Genomic DNA, 25,740 nt, shown 5'->3' with positions numbered 1-25,740 from the left:
TCTCTCTCTCTCTCTCTCTCTCTCTCTCTCTCTCTCTCTTATAGTCTTATTAGACATTTTTCCACGAATTAAGATATAAGATAAGGACAGTAATAAATATATATGATATGTGATGTATCATATATTAGAAGAAATTGATGTCAGGCTGTCACATTTTAACTACCAGCCCCACCGGGTCCACTCCTTCATGATGCAGTCATGCAGATGAGCTCTGTTTGGCTTGGCAGGTAATTACACTTCTGCCGTATGTGGTCATTTTTGATACTGTTAAAGTGTAAAACCCAACCACCTTCAAACTCTCCAACCAAACAGAATAATTATTGGAAATCTCACACCTAATCTTAGTGGATTTTATAATAGGTAAATGTTTTAATTAAAATCTAACCTCTCTTTTTTCTTTTCCAACTTTCTCAGGAACTCATGTATGACCCCACCCACCTCATTCATGTGAATTGAACAAAATGTTAAAAATTCAGGTTCTGTACCATATTCCCTTTACTATATAAATTATGGGTTTATTTCCTTATTTAACATTGAGTACAACAGTAGGTGGTTAAATATATGTTTGGTGAGCCTTAATTGAACTATTTGTACTTGTGGTTGATCTTAGCTGTAAGTTCTTTTCTTGCTTTCAATTGGTGAAAACACCATAGGGGCAATCTTAAAATTAGGCTTAAATTACCGATTTCATTAAGGATTGAACTCAAAACTTGATTATTAATAGAGGTTATTCTGCCATGGGTTGTTAAATTAATTGTGAATTCATAATACTTTTGCTTGTGAATTAATATAATAAAGTTCCATACTTTATTTCTATTTAATTTTGTAATTTGTATTTTTAATGATTATTTTTTTATATCATTGATCATACATGTAGGCAGTGAGTTGGTCTGGCCGAATCGAACTTCAGCCCTGTTTTAACTAGTCAGCTCAACCTGATCTTTTGAGAACCTTGAGCTTTTTTTTGGTATGAAAGAAGTTTTAAATTAAACTTGTAAATTTGTAATGAAATAAATAATGTTTGCGTTTATTTGCTTAAAAAGAAAAAAAAATGACATCTCATATATATGGAGTTTGTGTTTGACTAATAGGTTTAGTTAAATAAATTATTTTCACTTCGATTTAGTGGCTGCACTGCTACTTTCCAATAGGAAGAATCATCACCTACAAAGTCTAGGCATCTTTATATTATTTTAAAGACTTTTTTGCATATTTACCACCCAACTATGATCTATTTGCACAAATATCACCCATAACAAAAATTGGCATAAATTCAATTTAGACATATAACTATATATGGCATTTCAACAGGTCTACAAACTCTAAAATATTTCAAATATATACCCAATTTACTATCTAAATTGAAAAATGGACTTCTGTCTATCGATTTGTTGAAAGATCAAATAAATACCAGCTTGGCTTTTATTGACGGGAATAAATTGACGATGTAGCGCCAACTCAGCATACCTTTCCCACCAAATGAGCGACACATGTCCACCTAACACGGGCCCACACACCCATCACCTCTTTTTCGCTCGTCGAACGCTCTCTTGACCATTTAGTCTCCCAAAAACATCACATTTTCCCCCAAATTCGAATTTAAATCATTTACCTGTGTTCGATGAGTGAGAAAGAGATGATGGGTTTGTGGGCCCGTGTTAGGGGTTAGGTGGACAGGTGTCACCATGTCGCTCATTTGGCGGGAAAAGTTTGCTGAGATAGCACCATGTCACCAAGTAATCCCGGTCAGCAAAAGCTAAGTTGACATTTAACTGATCTCTTAACGAATCAATGGACGGAAATCCATTTTTCAATTTAAATAATAGATCGGGTGTATATTTGAAATATTTTAAAATTTGTGGACCGCGTTGAAATGACATATATAGTTATGTGCCTAAATTGAATTTAAGCCAAAAAAATTTATCTAAGCGGCGAAAATGCTGAGACCCTCCATCAGCACATGCAAAATGGTGTTTTTGAGAAAAGCAAGAGATCCGGGGACCGCCGAGGCCCATCAGATTCTCTTGCTGCCACTACCAGATCAAGAGAGAGATCCAATAAGAGAGGAGGACGGGAAGAGAGAAAAGGGGAAGAAGAGGGAGAAAGGAAGAGGGAGAGGATGGGTTGCTGGTGGTTCGGCCAGCGGCAGAGTGAATGGATGGGGGGGACTAGAGGGTAGGGTAGGGTAGGGTAAGGTATGGGGTGGGGATGAATCTGAGTTTTTTTTTTTTTTCTGTCCAGTTTTCCTTTTGGTTTAATATTAGATTTTGGTTGATTAATGTTTTTGTTTAGTCAACCAAAACCAAATTAAGTTTAGTATATGATTTTTGTTTGATAAAATCTACTTTTGGCCTTGATTGAAATATAATTTTATTAACCAAACAAGTTTTAATATACGATTTTGGTTTATTAATTTTTTTTAACTTTTAGTTTTGTTTTTAATTGAACTTAAGTGCAAAATATATCTTCATTACAAAAATTAATTAGAAGTACTTTTTCAATTTTTTAAATAAGATTTAGTTTTTAAATTCTATTCATGGACAAAATGGAAAGTTTTGAAAAAGAAAATTTACCATTTAACAAAAAAGTTGATGTAGTTGTCAGATTGACACTATTTGTAAAGTATAAGTGGCAATTGGGCAAAAAAAAAATTTATGGATGGTATTTGTGCACAAGAGCCGTAGTTTGGGTGATAAATATGCTAAAAAACCTATTTGAAAACCCAATTTTATATGCACTAATCATAAACTAATCTGCAAGGAATAAAGTTAATATCACATCTTACTGTAAATTCAATAGCAAATATTGCTTATATACACTTTTTAATTTGTATACACAGAAAATTGTGCATGGAATATTGTTTTCTAGATCAAGCTCATTATCAATGTATCTTTTTTTTTTTTTTTTTCGGGACTGAAAATGCTCATTGGATGTTGGATTGCTCAAAAGGGGGTTATAATTTGATCTTGAAACAGGTTTTGGCAATGTTTTTTGGACATACACAGGTCCATTTCAGGTGTGTTTTTCTTTCACCTTTAATTTTAACACAAGTGATGGATCAAACGAATGTGGAATCATGAATCCAAATTCCAATCATCAAACCCCATTTATTATCCAATTTTTTGGTTGTTGGAAATCGAGCTAGTGCATGGGCACTGCCATACTTGGGGCCCAAATGTACCTGTGGTAGCTTTTACATTTCTTACTAAAGTTGTGGATGATGAAATACAACTGGGGTTTTGATTTGAAGCCCTGGCTGGCCCTTTAAACCATGGCCTTAAACCATCAAAGCTGTCCATTGGGGCACTCATGGAAGAAGCTTTTCTTAAAGCCAAGGCCAGGTAGGTTAGCCCAAATATTTAATATTCTACCTTGTTTCTTAGATTACACAGGATACGTTGCTTGGAGAACCCGGGACAAATTGCTGGTGAGTTGGACAATTCTTGTCTCTTAATTGCTTACATGTTATTGTGTTTGGCCAACTGCCTCATATTTTATGTTATTATTTTTGTCTTTATTGGCTTTCATAATATATGGTTGGAATAAGAAACTTGGAATTGCGAGCTGGCAATTCAAATAAATAAATAAATAATGGTTTGGTGGTGGAGTGGAGGGTTTTAGGAATATCTTGTGTGGGAACTGGGAATTGGGTTTTGATTGTGTTGATATGCTCTTTGCTCTCCATCTCTCATTCTTTGGTGTATTTCGAGACTTGGGTTAGTGTAAATCTCAGTAGAGAAGAGAATAGAAAATGAATACAAGAGCCAGCAAAACTTAGTGATAGTGCTACCCACGTACAAAGCATTTACTTGTTAAAGTTCACTACTCATGAGTCTCAACATTCCATTCAAAGGCAATTACTTTACTTCCAATGATCGATCGATGTTGTCACTATAAGCTCCCTACATTCTCCCCTCTTTTATCAACCCTTTTTCATCAACCCACACAAGTAAGTCATATCATATCCCCAGATTCTCAGGAGCCAATTAAACTAACTTTGATGGTTTAGAGTTCTTGGATGGTGCACTTTCTACTTCCAAAGCACCGTATATGTCTGCATCCACTACTTTCACAAGTATCTCCGTAGAAAATGGTTTGAGATAGATATCAGAAAAGAAGAGAAGATCAAATTAGACAAATGGTACCTCTTGGATTTTAGATAGCAAAATACAGTAATTACTTGTTAGTAAATTATTTGTAATTTTGTGTGAACTTAATTGACAGTTTAATAATATAATATATTAGATTGTCTAAAAAAATGTTATTATATATAATACAAAAATATTCTCCTGTTAGACAATAATGTAGTTAGTACAGACCATAAAAAATAAATAATGTAGTTAGTAAATATGTTCCGACTTATATCTTAGTGAGCCCACAATTATAAATTCATACTGCATTGCATTTAAGGCCCTATAGGTCCACACATCGCATCTTGGCATTTAAAGGTCCCCACACATCCCACTTACATAAAAGTGGCACCAATGTGTTTGGAAACTACAAACCAATTAGTTCAATGCTATTCCGACTAACCTAAATTGCTGAGTTGACCATCTTATTTCAAAATTTTAACTTTACCCTTAAAACAAAAAATTTTGATTTTGTTCATCGGATCATTCGACAGTTATTTACTGAAATATTTATGGTTATTCGACAGTTATCTGCTGAACATTGGTGGATTATTCGGTGGATAACTACCGAATAGAAATGAAAAAGGCATTCGACAACTATCTGTCGAAATATTTGTACTTATTCGACACTTATATGCCGAACATTGGTGGATGTTTCGGTAGATGACCACCGAATGAATCTAGATAATTTTATCATGTTTTTGCAATAAAGGGTAAAACAAGAAAAAAGTTGAAAAAAATATGTTAGTGTGGTCAACTCAGCAGCTAAGAATAGTCTACATAACCTTACTCAACCAATTATTGTGTACACATACAAACAATAAACAAAGCCTAATTAAATTCTGGAAACATACTCGGCCCAACACAAAAGGTAATCTGCATACAAACAATGTGCGATGGTTCGTGACTTCGTGGTCCTCCTACACCTCTTATTTTGGTATGCATGTACAATCCTAGTTCTAGTTTTTTACTTTTGGAGATAGAGAGGTACAGAAGATCTTTTAGATGTAGTAAAACAATGTATGGTTCAGTTGTAGGTAGCATTACTGCAGAATGTGGGAGAATGTTATTTCGCAAATGTATTTTGCAACAGAAAAAAACACTTCCAGGTGTAATATAGATAAGTAGTACTATTTTGAGTGATCCTAACCACATAATGATGATAATTAAGGCTGTAAATAAGTTAATACTAGGGGTGTGATTTGGATTGGAAAATCCGAATCCGATCGATTTCAATTCGAAAATTTTTAATTTTGGAACGTCCGAATCAAATCCGAATTCCAAAAATGCTGAATTCTGAAAGTTTCGAAAAAAATTAGATTAGAATTGGAATGTTTTTTTAAATTTCAATCCAATCTGAATTCCGATCCGAAAAATTCTAAAATATTTCAAAGGCATTCCAATTCGATATTTTTGAAATTATGCCAATTTATTCCGTATTTATATTAATATTATATCATTTATTTAGTTTTTTACTATATGTTTCATTAATTTGTTATTTGTTTTAAATATATACATACATATATATTAAAAAAAATAACTAATACTATTAATATAAATATATATATATATTATAAATATATGTGCATCATAATAACATAAATGCTAACAAAAACACCCACATTTTTTGTACGTGTAGTTACTAAATATTTGAGTTTATTATATTTAAAATTTCAAATATGATATATATATCATGTGTGTGTGTGTGTATATCTAGTAGTGACATTTATTCTCACCATGTAGGATGAGTTCCAAAGATTAATCCCCTCCTCTAAATATTAGATATGGGCTATTATACTAAAAAAAAAGTAACGTGAAGATTCTAAATTTTTATCCGAAAGTTCCGAAATGTGATATTCTGAAAAAATCCAAAAAATCCAAGAAATTTGAAATTTTTTGAATTGGAATGAGATGTTGAAATTCTGATTTTTTGTAATAGAAATTTTACTCCGAAATTTTTGATCGGAATTGGAACATCCTATTTCCGATTCGATCCGTCTGAAACAGACCCATAATGAGGTATTATTTATAGGATTTATTTCGCATTATAATTTAATAATTTGAGCTATTTATTTTTTAAGTTTTTATTCAAAAATTATATATAAAAATTAAATAAATCAAAAATTATTAAGACATTTAATTTTGTTCGCATTTTTATTCAAATTAATCAGAAACCTAATGTGAGCTTTTGTTTCTTTGTGGGCCTTGTGGCTATATCAGCCTATCAGGGCATGCATGAAGAGGCTGATTGAGATTTTCAATCGTGAATTATAAATTTATAATTGAGTAAAAGATCTGTGGTTATATCTTATCTACTTTATGTAATGAGATTCCTTCACAGAGATATAGGAAATAAAGTGGTCTTTATTAGGAAGTGAAAAGTGGCTATACCACATATTGTGCTTGGCTTTATATGGGCAGTATGACAGTATATATGTAGTAGTGCTGCATTCACATTCGTTGCATTTTCGTTCATTTGATTCTTTTGATGACTAATACCGATCGAATGCATTATTTTTCTCGACCAAAAAGAAAGGCATTGATTTTGCATTTTGCATTTCGCTTTCTATCTTTTTTTCTGCATTTCGCTTTCTATCTTTTTTTTTTTTTTTTTCCATTTCGCTTTCTATCTATAACACATGATCCAGACATTATCTTTTACCATCCAAGTACTCGTTCATACTTCATACATCAAAGTTGATATAGTGGGGGGACTAATTATGGGCATGAATTTCATGTTACTCACGTTGTTCAAAATAAATTACAAAATAAAATTGTTTAAACCACATTTACTTATCACATCCTTAATTAATAAAGACAAAACCCACCTATATAAATAGGTTTTACCTTTCTTAGAGATATGACATCAACAGGCTAGAGATTAACAATATGAAGTCTTACTTCTATTAAAGATTCTGATCAACAAGCTGGTGAACATCAAATATATGGTTTACAGATATATATATATATATATATATATATAACCAAGGATAATGCTATAGAACCCAACATTTTTACCAATTTTTTTTTTCTCCCTAACCCATGTAACACGGTAGATTACATGAATTGATGTGGTGTGGCCAAATTATCTTTCATTTAGCTAGGTTGAAAAAAGAAAGTTGAAATAAGTAGCACTTTTCTATAACCACAATCTCTGGTCTTTCTTCATTTGTTTTTTTTGGCCATTGTCCATCTTCATTTGTTGATGCATGCTTTTATTGGAGGCGATTCAAACAAGGGGATTTCAATGGGCCACAATGATACTTTAATGTGGAGTCGTGCAAAATGTTTGGAAGTTTGTACATTATTCACGTAAAAGCACTAACAAGCTTTTGCAATGAAAACACACGCAATCCCACAAAAGGAAATTAATTAATAATACTATTGGGGATGGGACCAAATTATGATCAATCAACTTTCTAGTTTCTTCTAAGAGAAGCACCAGCTAACTTCTCATTTTTACTTTCTCTTTCAATATTCACTCATATTATTCTTATTTTGCAGTATCCTCTCATAATTAAAATTGTTAATTTTTTAAATTATTCCTTAATTTATAAATTATAATACAAAAAAAATTAATCAACTTAAAAATCATTAATTTGGTTATATAACCATTTATTTGTTTGATAATACTAATATAATTAAACAATTTCCAATTTTGATTGACTTTTTGCGTGGTAATCTAAAAAATAAATAGTTATTTTTCTTCTAATTTCTTCTTTCCTAGCCTATCCATAAGTCACATAGTCACTATATAATATTGAGTTATTTTTTAACTTTTGAATGTTGACGGGTTTGGTTTTTTCATTATTAAAGTATAAATTTTCTGATTGTATGTCATATTAATTGTATCCGATTCATGAGAGGTAGAAAACTTATAATGGGTCCCAACTTGGAGTGTAGTATTAGGGTGTACGTGCCACTACCATATATGGGTCTGTGGCCACGTCTTTAGTGAGAGGTACGAGTTTCCTGGAAGCAACCTCGTGGTGAGAGTTAGAAACGTCGCAATCTAAAGAATTATTCGCAGGCATCGATATCAATATGGATATATTCTATGATCGACTACAAAACGTTGATGGAGATGGAGACCGATCGATCGATAGTGAAATTAATTGGATCCATGCATTCGATCATATATTATATGTTAATTTCAAATTTTCAAGGCATCAGGCAAAGCAACATGCAGAGGATCGATCGGACTGCCATGCATATATATATATATATATATATATGCTTTTACACAATAATGCAACCAATGCATGCATATATTCTATGTTCTGATTAAAACTAGTCAAAGTTTTCATAGAGATCTATAATTAGACCCTTCTGTAACCTTTTGTTGGCATCGATCCTCTCCAAATAAAACTGCATATTTTTCATGCTTTATATCATATAAACATCACCATTTGCAGCTAGCTAGCAGTAACGTACGTACATCATTCTTCTCAGTTCTTAACCTGTTAAGAGTGTACCCCACATCAAAAACGTCTCTTCTATTTGAGTTGTTTGATGCTCTAACTTTAATTATTAGATACTTCGAATATATTGAATATTATAAGAGGGTGCAGCAGAGGAATGGTACGTACGTTGAAGCTGGAGGCCAGGAGGCACAATGAAGAGGGCTGCAGGTTCCGTGAAACTACTGCGTCCGTACGCATCAATATTGACAAATTAATTAACTCGTTGCCAACTTTACTCGATATCGTTTTCTTCGACCATATATAGAAACAAACAAACCTGCAATTAAAATTGGCATGTGGTCCATCTGAAATAATATATGGACCCTTTTTTCTTTTTTTTTCTGTCGCCTTCACTCGATCATAAAAATCTGAAGCATGGGAAAAACTCCTAAGGTTTGGCCTCCTTGATGCATGGAGAAAGATATTAGATATATGTGTGGTTTGAGTTTGATAGTGTACTATAACCTAATCTTCTATCCATTCATGTGGGGCACTTCAAGTCTTCAATATTAATTTTGTAACGTAGTTACGTATAAAACACGAGTAAATTTGTTAAATAGAGACTGTATGTGAAGCCATGCACAGTTGCCCAAGCCACAATGGTTAGCATTCCTCTACTGCATAATACATAAACAAAAAAGTTGAAATGCACAGCTAATTTATCAAGACTAATCCAAGCATGTACAAACATTATTATCACTATATACGTAACCAATAATTAATCATAATTGAGACAGAATAACAATAGAAAATTTTCGGATAGAAAAATTTCCATGTATTATATCTACTTATCTTAGCTTATTTGATAACTGTTATGAGAGTCAACAAATTACGATTAACAAAAATGTATGTGTCATATTCATTTATTAAGAGACATAAAATAAGTATTCATGAAATTACGGGTAAAAATAAAAATCAATTAAACTAATCAATAGAAATAAATACAACACGTCTACTAGCCAAAAGTATACGCATAAACTAAAATAACACACCATTCATCTTCAAATAAGAAATCATATTCTAAAGTTCATAAAAAATAAAGTCTAATTTTTTGTTTAAAAGGAAAGAGGGCTACTATTTGCACATTCTTTTTTTTTTTTTTGCACACCCTTTCTTAAAAAAAAAAAAAAAAACTCAAGGGGAAAGACCTTATACCCCATCCATTTTTCTTTTTGCACACCCTTCCTAAACAGAAAAAAAAAAAAAAACACACACACACCCAAAAATCACACATCCCATCCCCATCTCCCCCCCCCCCCCCGCGTACACACCCCTTCACCCACACACCCCATCCCCACCTCTCCTCTCTCCGGCACACACCCCACCCCCGTGAGTAACCACTCGTCGACCACCCCAGCCCCGGCCCGCCCCACTCTCTCTCCTTCCCTCTTACCCCGCTGACCACCGCACCCCCATCCCCTCATCTTTCTCTCTCCCCGAAACCCAACCCCAGCCCCGGCCTGCCCCACTTTCTCTCTTTCCCTCTCCCTCCTCCGGCCACCACCAGTCACCCCACCATTCAGAAAATACTCCCCAGATGCCGGCCATCACTCCCTAGAACACCCCTTAACGGCCAGCCACCCACACCTACACCCACAAAAAAATTGCAGCGGGTTCGGCGAACCAGTGCCGAATCCGGTGTTTTCGTTTGGTAGGTACCCACCGAACAATCCTATTCTATTCGACGGGTACCTGTCGAACGAAACCAGCGGGTTCGGCACTGGTCCGCCAAACCCATTGCACTTTTTTTTTTTTTGGCTATCTGCTTGGGCGGTGGTGCATGCGGGGAGGAGGGATTGGGAGGTGGCAAGAGGGAAGGGGGTGCGGTGGTCGGCGGGGTAAGAGGGAAGGAGAGAGATTAGGGCGGGCCGAATAGAAAGGGTGGGGGGTGGGCTTCGACGGTGGGGTGTGTGCCGGAGAGATGGGGATGGATGGGGTGTGTAGGGGGGGAGAGATGGGGATAGGGTGTGTGGGTGAGGGGAGGGCCAAATGGTCTTTTTTCTTGAATTTTTTTTTTTTTTTCAAAAAAAGTGTGCAAAAAGAAATTTGAGTCGTACCTAAAATTATAGAAATGAAACAACTAGACTATTGGGGTGATCGATGGACCCAATGGCCGCATTAGGGCTCCGCCACTGTCTATCTATAATTAAGTCTATGCCACTATAGTCAACAGATCACTATATGTATTATATATATATATAATAATTTCATCATTTTTATCAATTTAATTAAGATATTTATATGGGACCACCTTGGTTCAGTAGGACACGTGTCCTTCTGGGCCGAACATGGGCCTGCGCCACTATTCAATCTCTTGTAAAAATTGAACCAGTAGTTGGATCAAAGTAACTAATACCGTCATGTTAGTACCTTTTGTAAGAAGTATATGAAAAATATATATATATATATATATACTTATACAGAAATTCTCTTTAGAACTTTCGTCTTTCCATATATTTTATGATTTTTTTTCACCATTTAATTATAAATTTAGTAAAATTAATTATTTAGGGTATAAATTTTCAATCGAAACCTATTTTTTTGTTTTAACTCTCATGATTTTGAGTTCTCGTTCTCGTTCATTTGTTAAAATTTAAGTTTTAACTCCCAAGTTTTAAGGTACCGCTCAAAACTCGAGAGATAAAACCTAAAATATAACCTCAAATAATTCTATACCCTAAAATATAGAACCCTATGCCCTAGCATGTTGAACTCTGTAAAATATAGCTTAAAAATGACAAAATATCATAGAAATACCAATATTTGTTCTTTAGTTAATTAAAGAACGGATGTCCTGTACAAAGAATTTGTGTATACTTATATATGCATATATTTATCAATTGTTACTGCTTGATGTACATGTTACATTGCTTAATCTAAATACATTTTTTTTTGTTATATCAAACATCTTTCTTAAGCCTGAAGGCAGAGGAAAACAGAACAAACAACAGAAAATGCAAAGGAACAACCAAAGAGTCCTAAACAGGCAGATAGCAAAAACAAAGATGATAAGGAAAAACAGAGACACATCAAGAAGAATAGTTCATCAAGAAAAATAGTTCATAAGAAAAAATTACATATTTAAACATACATTTACTTGATGAATAGTAGGTTTATATTGACAAAATAATAATAATATATATAACATGTCACACTTTTTGGTGTAAAAATTAGAACATCCAACAAAATGATATATAATTGTTGGAAAGACTTAAAAATGTTTTATATTGTAAGACAATGCTTCATATTTTATAGAATTAATTACTCTAGGGTACATGACAAGTATTTTATTTAACCTCTACTATACCTATTGTTCAAATTTAACAATAAGGTCACATTTGTAAGTTATGATATTAAAAAAATATGTTTTTTTTTTCTCTCTCTCTCTCTCTCGCGATCCACACTACTCCACAACGAAGCTTCTTGCTCCGGCTTTCTCCCAACAAATGGCGACCACCGGTGTGCTCCCTACACCGGCGCCGACTCAACCCACCCTCCCCGCTACCAGCTGGCCACCACTTGCAGCAAATCGATGCGAGAAAGGGGAGTAATGTCGCCGGCTTCCTCTCTCTCTCTCTCTGTGTGCTTGATCGAAGCCTGCTCGAAGCCTTCTAATGGATCTGCTCCGAGCTTGATCGAAGCCTTCTAGATCTGCTTTGACCATTCCGACTTCTCCTCGATTGGGCATGAACACAGCTTATGGTACGTAGACTCCTACTTTGATTTTTTATCAGTAGAAGGTTCTTGATTCTGAAACTGCAATTTCTGAAACATTGGAAGTAAACTGAAACTGCAGTTTATTGGAGTTGTAGTTACTAACTGCAGTTTCAGAAACTGCAAATGAACTGAAACTGCAGTTTATTTGAGTTGCAACTGCAGTTTCAGAAACTGCAAATGAACTGAAACTGCAGTTTATTTGAGTTGTAAGCTTGCAGTTGTAGTGTAAGTGAAACTGCAGTTTATGAAACTGCAAGTGAAACTGCAGTGAAACTGTAAATTCTGAAACTGCAAAGTAAACTGAAACTGCAGTTTTTTGGAGTTGCAGGCTTGCAATTGCAGAACGATGCTTGTGAGTGAAGATGAACAATTGTCGATTTGGTAAAGTTGAAGAAAGAGATCGATTTGGCAAAAAAAAAAAAAGATCAGTTTTGGGCTGTTTGTGTAGCTGGTTTGGTTGTTATGCGTTTCTTTTGAAAGGTGTCCGCATGTTATATATTGGGGGGCTGGTAGATAGTGTCCGCAAGTTAATAAAAATAGATTGAGTGGTTTTGGTTAATATTTTGCTTTGTTAGTACCTTATAATTAATGGACTCTATTTTTTATGTGAGATATTCTTAACAGGTTTATTAACATATAGAATTTCCATGTCCTGATAAAGATAAGACTTCACAGATCAGATTAGATTATCCATGTGCAATATCTTTACATAGAACAATTATCTCTCCATACATATTGCACGTACATTTGTTCATTAATTATAATTGGTTTCATGAACATTTGTGCATGTGAAAGATATTTAAAGTAAGATATATTCTAGCAAAGTTTTTGAAAAAAAAAAAAAAAAAAAGTGTCTTGGCTTCATGATAGTGAATTGAGAAAAAATTGGTTGATGGATCGATCCATGTATTGTGCTTAATTGGTGCATGCATGCATGTCGTGTCCGTATACACTGTCCAGTGTCCATGGGGACGAACCCATCCAGAAGTGTCACTGTTTTTCTGCAAAGGCTACTGCAACTACTAGTGTACGGATTGCAAGCTAGCTAAGCTCCCAATATAGCTAGCGATGAAATTAAGGTCCGAGACGATATTGGTGAGATGGTAAGCATAGCAAATAGCATATATAAAGCATGCTGTACCGTGTACTATATAATATGATTAAAAGACAAAAATGGGAAAGTCATGTATGTCCTTCATAGCCTTTACAGGACCATCATTTAGCCGTTCGAGGAAACATGTCGTCGACACACTGACAGATAGTGCCTAATTAACCCTACCCCTTGTAATTGCAATGACATGTGTTCAAGGGAGTGTATGGCTTAATTGATGAAATGAATTCATAACTCTTAAAATATAGTTACTTATCTAGTGTGAAATAATTTTACTTGATCCACATTCTAACCCGAAATTATCTCATTGTAAATATGACGAGGATCAATACAATTCAGAAATAAACTCTTTACTCTTAATTTGTTTTCTTAAATGTTTAATTCAAGGGGTAAGACCTGGCCATATAGTATTATATGACAATTGATAAGACTGGTTTAATTCAAGTGTGGACGTCCACACCTGAATTAGACTGGTTTTTTATTTGTCCAATTTTTTGCATAAATAATCCTAAATATAAATTCTCAAATACACATACAAGTCTGATTATGGAGCTACAATGAGCAGTTGATCTTGCAAATAATACTTCATTCTAATGAAAAGCTGGTCCTCAAATGAGGTATACAGGATATACAGTTTGATAATCAAATTGATCCAAACACAGAAGCTATATATAGACACCGACAGGCCACAGGCATGTGCCTTTGCAATAAGCCAATAAGTGTACTGCTTCAACATTTTCTGTATGTTTTTTTGGTTATTGCCGAATCTGTTTTTACCATATGCTAAGATTCAGTCTGATAATTGAAAACCCGGCCAAAACATTAATGGCAGGAGACAATATGCATTCAGCCCTCAGAATTTTTGCCAGACTTTTCATTTTTTAATCTTTTACTTTAATTGCACATTTTTTTTTTCATTGAATTTTAGGAAATTATTGCATACATGGCTATCTGTATATACACGGACGCACAGATCACTCTAGCCAGCGGTGGGTCAGTACTAACTTGTATGAGATCGATAACTTATCACACAAACAAAACCTCCTCTGGGACAACTAATCATTGCAGACGTCTTTCTGTGATCTAGATCAGTTCCTGCTCCTGCTGCTCTTCAGTAAATAATTGATGAATAATATTATATATTAGATTCTCTCAATTGGCTTAGCAAATAATGTTACTTGTTAAAAATATATAAAACTTAATATGAGTTTAAAATTAAATAAGAGCAAAATTGCCACATTAATTTGTTGAAATAAATTGTAGTGGCTTGGTAGATATAGCAGTACTATACACAATGGATATTAATCCAAACTTGAAAGGTGACAAAGGAAGGGACGTACGCTCTCTCACATTCATAATTAACCGAATATGAAATATTCCAAACCACTTTTTCATGGTAAGGAATCTTCATCCATTTCTTAACCACAAGTTACGACCGACACGCACGTACACAATTGAAAAATGGATGATAGTTAGCTAAAAGCCTAAAAGAGCTAGAAGAGTAACACTACATACACGAATTGTTATATCAATTATGTTTGTATAGACTATAGACTGATATGATAGTATTTTAGTTCTTTATATAAATTATTCTAAAACTCATTTATTTATATGAATTAAGGGTGAAATCAGGGCAGAGGAATCAAGTAAATGCAGCAAAATGACTATAACAATGGTACGTGTTGCCGATTTGATTGGATATTGAAGAGAAGGAAAAAGTTGTTGCAAATAGTGTCCCCATTGGTATAATTTTCTAGCTCGGCTACTGGGTGGGACGGCTATCCACTAATATTAACAAAACTTAACAATATATTGATGGAATCTTTAAATAATTTTAAACGTGATAATTGAATAATATGCATCACGATAATACTCATCACATCAAAGTGAAAAACTTTTGAATATATGGTTTAAGTTCTTGTCTCTTCCTCTCTTTCCCTTTTGATCGATCTGCTTTTTCGTTCAACGTACTTCACATTATCTCTAAACCCCAAACTGTTAACTTGCTTGCTTGGGGATATATATTTCATGTTCATAGTGATTGATCACTAGTCTACGTGTACAAATCGTTTTCATTTGGGCCTTTGGCTAGCTAATATTCAAAATAGTTATTGCTTGACATTGACATCAGCAAAAATAGTGTAACTTTAGAGTTTAGATTTGCATATATATATATATATATATATATAGAATTTGGGTTCTCTGTTTGTCTTATTTTTATTTGTTAAACCTTGTAATATAAATTCAAAGAGTTTGCAAAATTTATTTACTTAAAAGAAAACAATTCATGAGTAATCTGCAGAAATTATTTTCTTTCACTCCAAAGTTGTTGTAATCTGTGATTGATGTGCAGCCCAGGTGGAGATTATATATCACAAAATCGCGGTATATAGACCGAGGCTGCACATAACTAGACCCCAACTTTCAATTGCAATTTTGGGCTTTGCATATGCATAACTCAGATGAAACTTGGGCCTTCTTTTTGTCCAATTCAGTCTATTAGAAAACATAAAAAAGGCCCAAATTAGTTCCCTAATACATAGATGGGCTCCACTCGTGTTCTGTTCTTTACACTCGATCACAAAAACATGTTACTTTTTTGGTATTGTTTTGGAAGCAAGCATCAAATTATTGAAAGCATGATTTGCTTCCGTTTGTAATCGGAATTGAAGTGTGGGCTAGGGTACTGCAAATGGAGAAGAAGACCCAGCTACCATTCTTCATGCATAAATAATGAAGAACCAAATAATAAAATAAATGTACCTTAACTCAACATTGACAAAGAATATTTTTTGGATCACAAGTATAGTAAAAAAAATCATACAAAAAGAAAAAAGGTGGTACAAAATAACCATAGTACGTGGATGCATCGGATGGACATCAAGTAGTTGATATTGTCCCTCTAAGACCAAAAACTTCTTGTTTCAGAGGGCAAATCCAGCTTTATTCTTGGGGGGTGATAATGGAAAAGTTGACACATAAGTCACCCTTACTGCTACTATACAAAACCGTACATGAGATTTTCACCTCATACGGCTCCTCGTTCAATTCTTTTGAGGTCATTGGACCCTTTTACTCGTTCGAAAATCTCTTCCCTTCCTTCACTCCGTGCAATAGGGAAAAAGGCAGAATTATTTTTCGGGTCGGACTGAATTTTTTGTGGGATTAACTTTAAACTCATTGGGGTATGAATTGTTGCGTCATTATTGAGCAGGTGTACTAAGGATCTTTTGAACCTTAGTGGCAAGGATGTATTAATATATTAGCACTAGCATTTGCCAAAAGCTAATTAAGTAATGATTAATTAAGGAAAAAAGAAGAAATTAAGAAGATGGGAGTAGTTATCTACTTGACTATACTTTCCTTGTCATGTACGTGTGTCAAATGAACCCTTCATTAGTCCATGCCATGCCATGAAATTCATGAATAGACTTGTACTCGAAAATCTTCATCTTCGATCTTGTGTTTCTCTATTTTGCTTTTCGTTTTTCTCCAATTGCCCGTTGGTAAAGAATTTGTTAATTAATTATGTTCCAGAAACTTGAAGTAAAGAAAAAGTGCATAAAGCAAAGCACCACCTCAAAAGTAAAGTCATCAATATGACCATAGGAGGAGGAAAAATGGTACATATATTAGTTCTCTGAAAAATTGGCAATATTCCGGGGTTGTACTTTTCTTATCTTAACCTATTGTATGAATATTCTTACGGTCCATATGAAATCCACAGTCCACATCAACAGAGCAGGAAAATTATTAGTGATGGGGATTTTTTTGTGATCATGTAGATTAATACCATAGATATATATGTGCGCGCGCATGCAATTGAAGAAATATCAAATATTAATTATATTATTTGGTCAAAAATATCAGATAAGAAAACTGAGATTCTAATATACATCGGTAAAGGTAGGGAACTCTTTGAACAATTGTCGCCACTCACGAGACTAGTTTACATGCCATCTCAATCATATTTTCCGGTCCACAACCAATATCTCCAATTATATGTTTTTTGAGAAGCTGCTATTCGCTGGCCAAAAAAAAAAAAACCAATATCTCCAAAACTATAGCATGGAATTTTTACTAGTCAAAATAGGGCACCTAATATGTCCTAGGCTCCTAGCTAACTGTTAACAATTGTTTTCTATGGTTCTCAGCTTCCACAATACAAATGTTTCTTCTACAACAAACAGCTATTATGCCGATTAGAGAATATATGTATAGAATAATCCAGCTTCTCTCCTAATCCATCTGCTCTTACTTTATTTAAACTTTTAATATTACAATTACACGTATTTTATATTAAATCTTAAAGTTAATAATGATTTTTCCTATTTTCTTTTTCTTTCAAATTTGAAATATATTAATATTATCAAACTGTAACCACAAAGCAGAGAATTCCAATGATCAGGACCATCCATTTCTTAGGTTCCTTTTTAAGGGCTGTCTCTGTAAAAAATCAGTCAAATTCGTAATTGTTTGGTCATCCAAACTATGCAGACAAATACAGTCAGTTAGATAAAAGTGTAAATGATGTTGACAGTAAGGGCTGACTAAACAGTTTTTGATTTGTCTGATTTTTTTTATAAGGATGATATTTGAATGATGCTCTAAAATATGAATGCATGAACCAATCATTGAAATTAGTTGCTCAGTGTTTAGGTGAGCGCGGAATTTTCCGTTCTATGATGAGCGAGTGATCATTACTGTATCCCTCATGAGGCTCATTCTATAGATATCCACTAGACCTTGGCAACCAAATTGGGATGAGGCAGATGGGCCAACTCCATGTAGTTTTTTAACAATCTGAACCATCTATTTTTTAGGCCTCTATTTATAGATTATCCTTACAAAAAATTATCCAAATCGAAAATCATTTACATGTCTAACTTTGATCAAACAAATAGATGGTTTTATCGAAAATATTTAGTTCGTCTTTTTGTTTGATCAAAGTTAGATAGACAAATGATTTTTTATTTGACTAATTTTTTGCAACACAACATCCTTTAGATCTGTATTAATATAAGATTTAGAAAATAATTCAATCAATTAATGTCCATATCATAATTCATGTATATCCTAAAGGAATATTAATTAGACATGAACTAGCAATTAAGGAGCTAGAATCTGCCTTTATAAACTCATAAAGAACTAATAAAAAAATTGACATAGTACATTGGCCATATTTATTAATTGATATGGTATGTATATCATCTCTTATCAAGAAATTTTTTAGTGTAACTGTAACACCATCACGTGATGCTCACGTAATGTTATTAATTTACGTATTATAATATGGATAGACAACAATTTTATACTTTTAGGATATAATATTAATAAATATACATATGCTATAACATAAATAGATTAATAATATTATATGAAGATGTTATAGTCACATCGAAAAAATTACTCTATACTAAATAGTCCCTTAAACGTGATCACATAATGAATGTGGTTCAAATAGCATATGCATTATTTGAAAAAAAAAATTTGTATGTAAATGCTACATGTACACCACCATGTGGCGGTATATTACTATTTTTGTTTTGGAAAGGATGATGAGGATTTTGGATCTGTAAGGAATCTACGGATAAGGACATTGACATGTATTTTAGTTTGCAAAACTGTCTACTTTGGTGTACTTAAACCTTATATACATTACAATTATTGCTAATCGGATATTATAATAAGTTCAATTACATTACTATATATAACACCACGTATATACTCTATAACAAATTAACAATCAAATTAAAGTCCAAGCTTATAAGAAAATTAAACATGGCCCGAGGCATCCATCTTAGACCGGCCAATTAAGCATCACACATTGATGGTGAAACTGAAACCTCCATATATTTGCACCCAAAAATATCGAAATGAAATAGCAATGCCAAATCAAGGTCTTAGTCTTAGTATAAGAGCTGGTTATATATATTCTTTAAATAAAAAAAGAATGAGTTATATATGTAGGGATTAAAGTACTACACGCCATGCAAAGCAACGTTTTTGACGTGCATATATATACTAAACGAGCGATAATACACAATTACACATGCTTATATATTTCTTAGTCCACACTTCACAGCTAGCTAGGATGGAATAAAATCGTTAATTATGTACAAGTTAACCAATACTAATAATCTCATTAGTGATTTGGATTTTTTGCTGTACTTATTTTTATTTGTTTTTGTTTTAGACTTTTAGTTATGTATTACATTCAAGAGTTATAAATTCATTATTCATGGATGCGATTTTACACAGGCCCAACATATTTTATGAATTTTTTTTCTCCTTTATTCACATATCTTTAAAAGCATGTTTGGTTCATGGAATTTATAAATGTTTTCCCAATAGAAGGAAAAACAAAACCCAAACTAGAAGGGGGGATTCATTTTCCCCATTTTAGATGCATCAGATTTAATGGGCCAGGAAACCATTTTTTATCTCTATATTTATCAAACGTGGGAATAGAATTGATGTCTCATTCTTAAATTTTCAAAACTTAAATTAAATGGATCCTAAATTTATAATATAAGGCTAAAAGTAAAAATCAAATAAAATTAAGTAGAAAAAAAAAAATCAATCAAAGAACCCAAATCTTTCGTCAAATCATAAATATACATGTTTGACCATCACAACTGCGGGTGCTAAGCAACACTCCCAATTGAATGTGATATGAGTGGGGGCTTAAGAGGAAATAACAGATATTGAGTCATTGAGAGAAAAGTCGACACTTCTTTCTTTCTTAATTAATTAATTATTATTGAGCATAAATTTCATTCATGAGATTAATAAAGTAATTAAGTTGAGGATTAATGAGGAGTAAACATATTCTGAGAAGTCATAAGCATTTTGCTTACTTTCTTGAATAAATAAATAAATAAATTAAGTTGTATATACTTTGATAAAATAATAATTAATGAGGTGATGCCTAGTCAGGATTCACTTGAATAAAGTATGCCAAGTAGTGTATTAGAAACGGGGCATCATGTGTTATCCCATCTTTCCAGGCATCAAGTCCTGCCTTCCCTCTCAATTAGTCTCATCATTATCATTTGTTTCTAATCTCTCTATCTCAAGTTTCAACCATATATACAATTAGATAATCTCCAAAAATGCAACTGATAATTTGACTTGTGGAACCGGAAAACGGGATCTTCTGAAGGAGGGATTTACTTATTCGGTTATTCCCTTCCAAACTCTCTCTTACTTCCATATTTTCTATTGGACTTTTAATTTGTTCATAACTCTGAAGATTTTAAAATTTTAAGAACAAATTTTGTATAATTTATCATAGAAGGTATTTTTATTGAGGTATATCTTATTTTAGGTATAATGAAATATAGCTTGTGAGATTCATTTTTTATAATCGAAGCCGTTTATTTTTCAAATCTCAATTCAAAGATAATTGTTTAACTATTTGATTAAAGGGTTTTCATTTCAAATGTTTACCAAATTACTATATTCGTTCATTTTTTCAATGACAATTAGATGTCTTAATGATTTATAATTTGTCTTTTTTTTTTCAAAAATAATTATTATATAAAGACTTAAAAAATAAACAACTTCGATCATCAAATTATAATACAAAATATATCCCACAAATAATATTTTATTATTTTAAAAATAAAGATCTCATTTATCCTAATATCTGTATATTTAAGACAAGTGATGTTTTACTTTAATTGTGAATTGTCGTAGTCCTATCTTCACAGTTCACCCAACAGGCAATCTTCACACCATTGGGCTGTGGGTATTGCTCTCCCCTAAAATAAAGACGTGGCACCAAGTAATTGTGGCTACTGATAAACTAGGCCCCACAAATAAATGTGGTAACTGGCAAATGGTCCTCCGTGAACGCTGCTTTTGACAAATTGTTCTATGCTTAATTGCTACTTTTTTCTTTCAAATATGACTCTTGTGTCAAATTACTTTTAAATTAAAAATTTGATAATTTAAATCATCAAACTTTTAAATATTAGTTAATATACACCAATTTCTTATAATTTTTTATTTAAATTTCCATTTAAAAGATATCACATATCTTTCCAGTTTCAAGCTCAAAGCATTACACAAGTTTTATGGGTTTAAAAGGACTCATCTGCAGCCTGGTTTTACCAGGTATTATTTCATTCCCCCTTTCTCTCTCTATCTCTCTCTATCTCTCTCCTCTCTTTATTTCTCTTTTTTTTTTTTTTTTTCTTTCTCTTTCTCTCTCCTGTGTGATACCCACCTATCCCATAATACGGGATAAATAAGTTATTTTCTTGTGAGTATGTTACAATTCACTCCAAATTCGACCAAATTTGCTCTTTTTCATGCTTTAGATTTTGAGAAAGGGGACAAGTCTTGAAACTGTCGAATCACGTTTGACCCATGTAAGACTTTGGACATGAATTATTTATTTTGCCCTCAAGTTTAGATGGAAATTTAGATAAAATTATAAGAAATTAGCCCACATTAATCTTTTTTAAAAATTTGATGCTTTAATTTATCAAATTTTAAATTTGAGAATAATTTGACACACGAATCATAATTGAAGGGGCAAAATAACTATTAAACCATTATTCTATGTGATGATAATACTTAGTGTCATTTTTCCGTGGTCTTATAAATGCATCCAAATCATAATACGTTTATACTATGTAGAATGTAGCAATACTGTGATACACAGTAATTTTTTCCATTTATTGAGTGGTTCAGAATACTAATTTCACATATTACATAATTGCAATTACAAAATTAATTAAAAGTATTCAAATTGATACCCATCAAAATACTGAGGTACAATCTGTACATATAAATATGTACTTGTAAAAACAGAAATTTACAAAAAACTAAAAATAAAAAATTGTTGCCTCCGTAAACTATGCAACATAATTAATAATTAATTATAGTAAAATATTAACACAAAATAAGGTTTTCAACTCCTGTAATTTGGCGCTACTTCTTGTTTATGATAGTCTCCGATCGAAACATCTCCAGCGACATCCAGACCATCATGATCAAATATTCAACGGCTCTGATTGCACTCTATATATCTATGATACTCTGCTATTGCTAATAATCTATCGAATGGTTAAGTTACCAGGTGAGTCAACTCAACTCGCTACCAGCACTGGTCAGTCTCCCAGTTCCGGCGAGTGCAGTACCCGGAATATCCCGACGCCGACGTCAGCGGCGGCCTGATCCGCCGCAGCAACTTCCGGTCGTAATCGGCGCGTTTTTCGGGGTCCGATAGAGTGGAGTACGCGGTGTGGATCCTCATGAACTCGTCGGCCGACGTGTCCTTCCGCTCGATCGCCGCCACGTCGGGGTGGCAAACCCTCGCCAATCGCCGGTACGCCGATTTGATCTCCTGACATGTGGCGGCCGTCGGGATGCCGAGGATTCCGTACAGCGAGGTCATCTCATGAGGGCTACTGAGATACGACGCCGTAGAAGCGGTACTCTCGGCCGAAGCGTAAGTGGAGCTGGCAGCGAATGCGCGGACCGGCCGGAACCTGACACGTGGCACCGTTTTAGGGGAAGGAGGTGTGAGGGAGAGTATTGGAGGGGCGAGAATTGTAGAGGTTGCAGCAGAGAGCATGGTACCGTGCGTTTGGGTTGCGGTTGTGAATTGTGAATTTCTGATTGTAAGAGGAGGGAGCGAGGGGGTTTTGGCATTATATGTTAGGGAGTTCGGGTTTGGGTTCTGAGTTCGGGTTTCGGGTTTGGGTTTGAGTTTGGGCCGAGTTTAACTACGGTTAAATTGGTGTTTGAGTCAAGAAAGAAAAATGCTTATCCAGTTAGCCTGAGTTTGATACTTTGATGTTGACTCATCAATTTATCCATCCAAAATTTTTTTTTGGTGGTCATGACTCATAAATCATAATAAATGGAGTGGAGATGAGTTGTATGGTGAATTGGTGTCCTCCTTAGATTTGCTGATTAGTGTCTTTTTCCATTCTTTGATATTACATCTTTGTTGCCTTGCATGAATAATGATCTTAAAGATAAGACTTAATTCACCTCAAACAATTTATAAATAAGACGATCAAAATTAAACTTTTATCGTGAATGTGGCTTAAAGTGTCTTACGAATAGAGTTATAAACGTACTCCTAGCTACAAACATTTTCGGATTGAAAACCTAATATTTAAGTAGTCCCATAACTAACAGCGTTATGGGGGAAAATATATATGGAAATACCAACTTTGCAGAGTACTCCCAATGTTTTTTATCTATAAATTTTAAAGGTTTATATTTCTTTTTTTCTCTATATTCTCATCTGATATGTTTGCAAGTAACTCTTACTAGCTTTAAAGTTTAATAACTATGTATATTATCTATCTATGTATCTATACTATTATATTATAATAAAGGGTTTCTTTAGTATCTTTTTTCTTCTTCTAAAAACCTCACTATCATAATCAATTCGAGGTGGATGAATGTATTTTTAAGCTGCGTTCATCAAAGAGTTGTAGAGAGAATCCCTTATTCTCCCTTCAATAATACCAACAATATGTAAATCCTAACCATTTGGTGACATTGCCAGAGTGGCAGAGTTAGGAGATCATTCATGTCTACTAGACAATGGATAAAATGGACCAACCAAAAGGAATAAAATAATAATAACAAAAATTAAAGAATGGATTGCATTAAAAATAAAAATAAAAATTAGACTACGGATAGAATGGTGTTATAATATCTTACGTGTGTCCTACAAAGCACAACAATTCTACAATAATATGGAAGAAAGACTCAACTCTTTCCTATTTCCTATAAGAAAATCATCTTAATTATAATGCTATAATGGGGTCCCATAAGATTCTTGTTTTTTGGCTGAAATTTTTTTGAAGATATTGGCATTTGCACTAATATGTACATGTAATCCCAATATGCATGTAGTTAAATCCAAGCAACATCACAACCTTGTTAATTAACCTTTAATTTTTCAATTAAAGGCTACCCCTTCAAGTATTAGCTAGGACAAAGGCTGCCCCTTCATGTATTCTTATCATGTTTTGATTGAACAAAGAAACCCAACAATGAGTCAATGCTATACACTAACAAAGAATCCCAAGTTATTTTTGGTTGGTTTGAGTATTTTAGATAGCCAACAAATAATTTCATCCAAGTCCTGAAAGAATCTAAAATACTTAATTTAAGATTGATTTATCTATGTTGAAAAGGACCCAACAAGTGAAGTGGCTGTTACTTAGGGCCACTAGTGTAGATCTTTTAGCTAGTTGCCTTAGAAGCTCCTTCCATTTCAGTTTCTTTTTTTTTTTTTGCCATTTCCTTCCATTTCAATTTCAAAGGTGATGAAAAGTCACATAAACGTGAGGCAGTCCTTTCACATCTTCACTTGGATATATATTCTTTTTTTTTTGGTGCTCCACTTGGAAATATATTCTGAAAATATAAACAAGTTATTAACTTATCAGTAGTGCTAGATATACCACATTTTTATACCATAATTTTATACCACCTTATGTGGCACTTACATGGCATTCATACATTGGATACTAAAAAATAAAAAGAAAAACCCAAAAAGAAAAAGAAAAACTTTGTCCAATAAAGTAATGACACGTGAGATGGTATAAGAATGTGGTATAAGAAATGTGGTAAGTATAGCATTATTCTTAACTTATTATTGAGGTCACAAATAAAATGATTAAAAATATATATGAGGTATCTTGCATTTTGTTAGCTTTTTGGGCACGCAAAGAGTCACTTGACAAAGTCCACTAAGCTTATGGTCCATACATAATAAATATATATACTAGTCTTTTCACACTTGTTCCTAGGAGTGTAAAGCTGCTCTTTCTATTGTGCAAATACCAATATTTTGGCAAACATAATAAGTTTAATAGATAACTGAAAATAAATTTGAAAAAATTAATTAAGGAGAGGTGGCAATTAATTAAGGGAAAATTAATTAAGAAGAAAGAGACAACAAACTAATTCCCATGGACGGAAAAGTAAATTTGAAAAATAGATAACCGACCATTGAATTTAAGCTGAAACGATCTCAACCATTCAGACCCGTAAATAATTAAAAAATTGTTCTGTTATATATATATATATATATATATATATATATACTGAAGCGCCCTATATATAAATATATAAAATTAGGTAATTAAATCGAAAACTATTAAGTCATCTAATTAACTTTGATCGATCAAATAGATGAACAAAATAAAAACTTAATATAATGACAATTTAATCTTTGTAAGTAAATGGTTTTCGATTTACTTAATTTTTTACAAGAATGATCTTTTAATGGAGACCTAAATAATAAACAGTTTAGATCGTTGAAATCATATATGGA

The 25,740-nt window shown here is 33.2% G+C and overlaps 1 protein-coding gene and 1 long non-coding RNA gene across 2 annotated transcripts; one reads left to right on the top strand and one right to left on the bottom strand.

The window, feature by feature from the left end:
• The first annotated feature begins 13 nt into the window (after nucleotides 1-13).
• LOC147284802 (uncharacterized) lies at nucleotides 14-919 on the top strand. Its single transcript, XR_015122408.1, has 3 exons — nucleotides 14-227; nucleotides 415-476; nucleotides 878-919. It is a non-coding gene; the product is annotated as an uncharacterized LOC147284802 (long non-coding RNA).
• A 21,153-nt stretch (nucleotides 920-22,072) lies between these two features.
• J11 (Chaperone DnaJ-domain superfamily protein) lies at nucleotides 22,073-23,066 on the bottom strand. The gene has a single exon (XM_086244261.1). It carries the CDS (start codon nucleotides 23,008-23,010, stop codon nucleotides 22,531-22,533), a length of 480 nt encoding a protein of 159 aa, XP_086100387.1. The 5' UTR covers nucleotides 23,011-23,066; the 3' UTR covers nucleotides 22,073-22,530.
• Nucleotides 23,067-25,740: the final 2,674 nt, after the last annotated feature.

This window comes from Dryas octopetala, chromosome 5 (genome assembly GCF_963921425.1).
Source record: "Dryas octopetala chromosome 5, drDryOcto1.1, whole genome shotgun sequence".
Classification (NCBI taxonomy): Eukaryota; Viridiplantae; Streptophyta; class Magnoliopsida; order Rosales; family Rosaceae; genus Dryas; species Dryas octopetala.
This window is presented reverse-complemented; position numbering and strand designations above follow the sequence as displayed.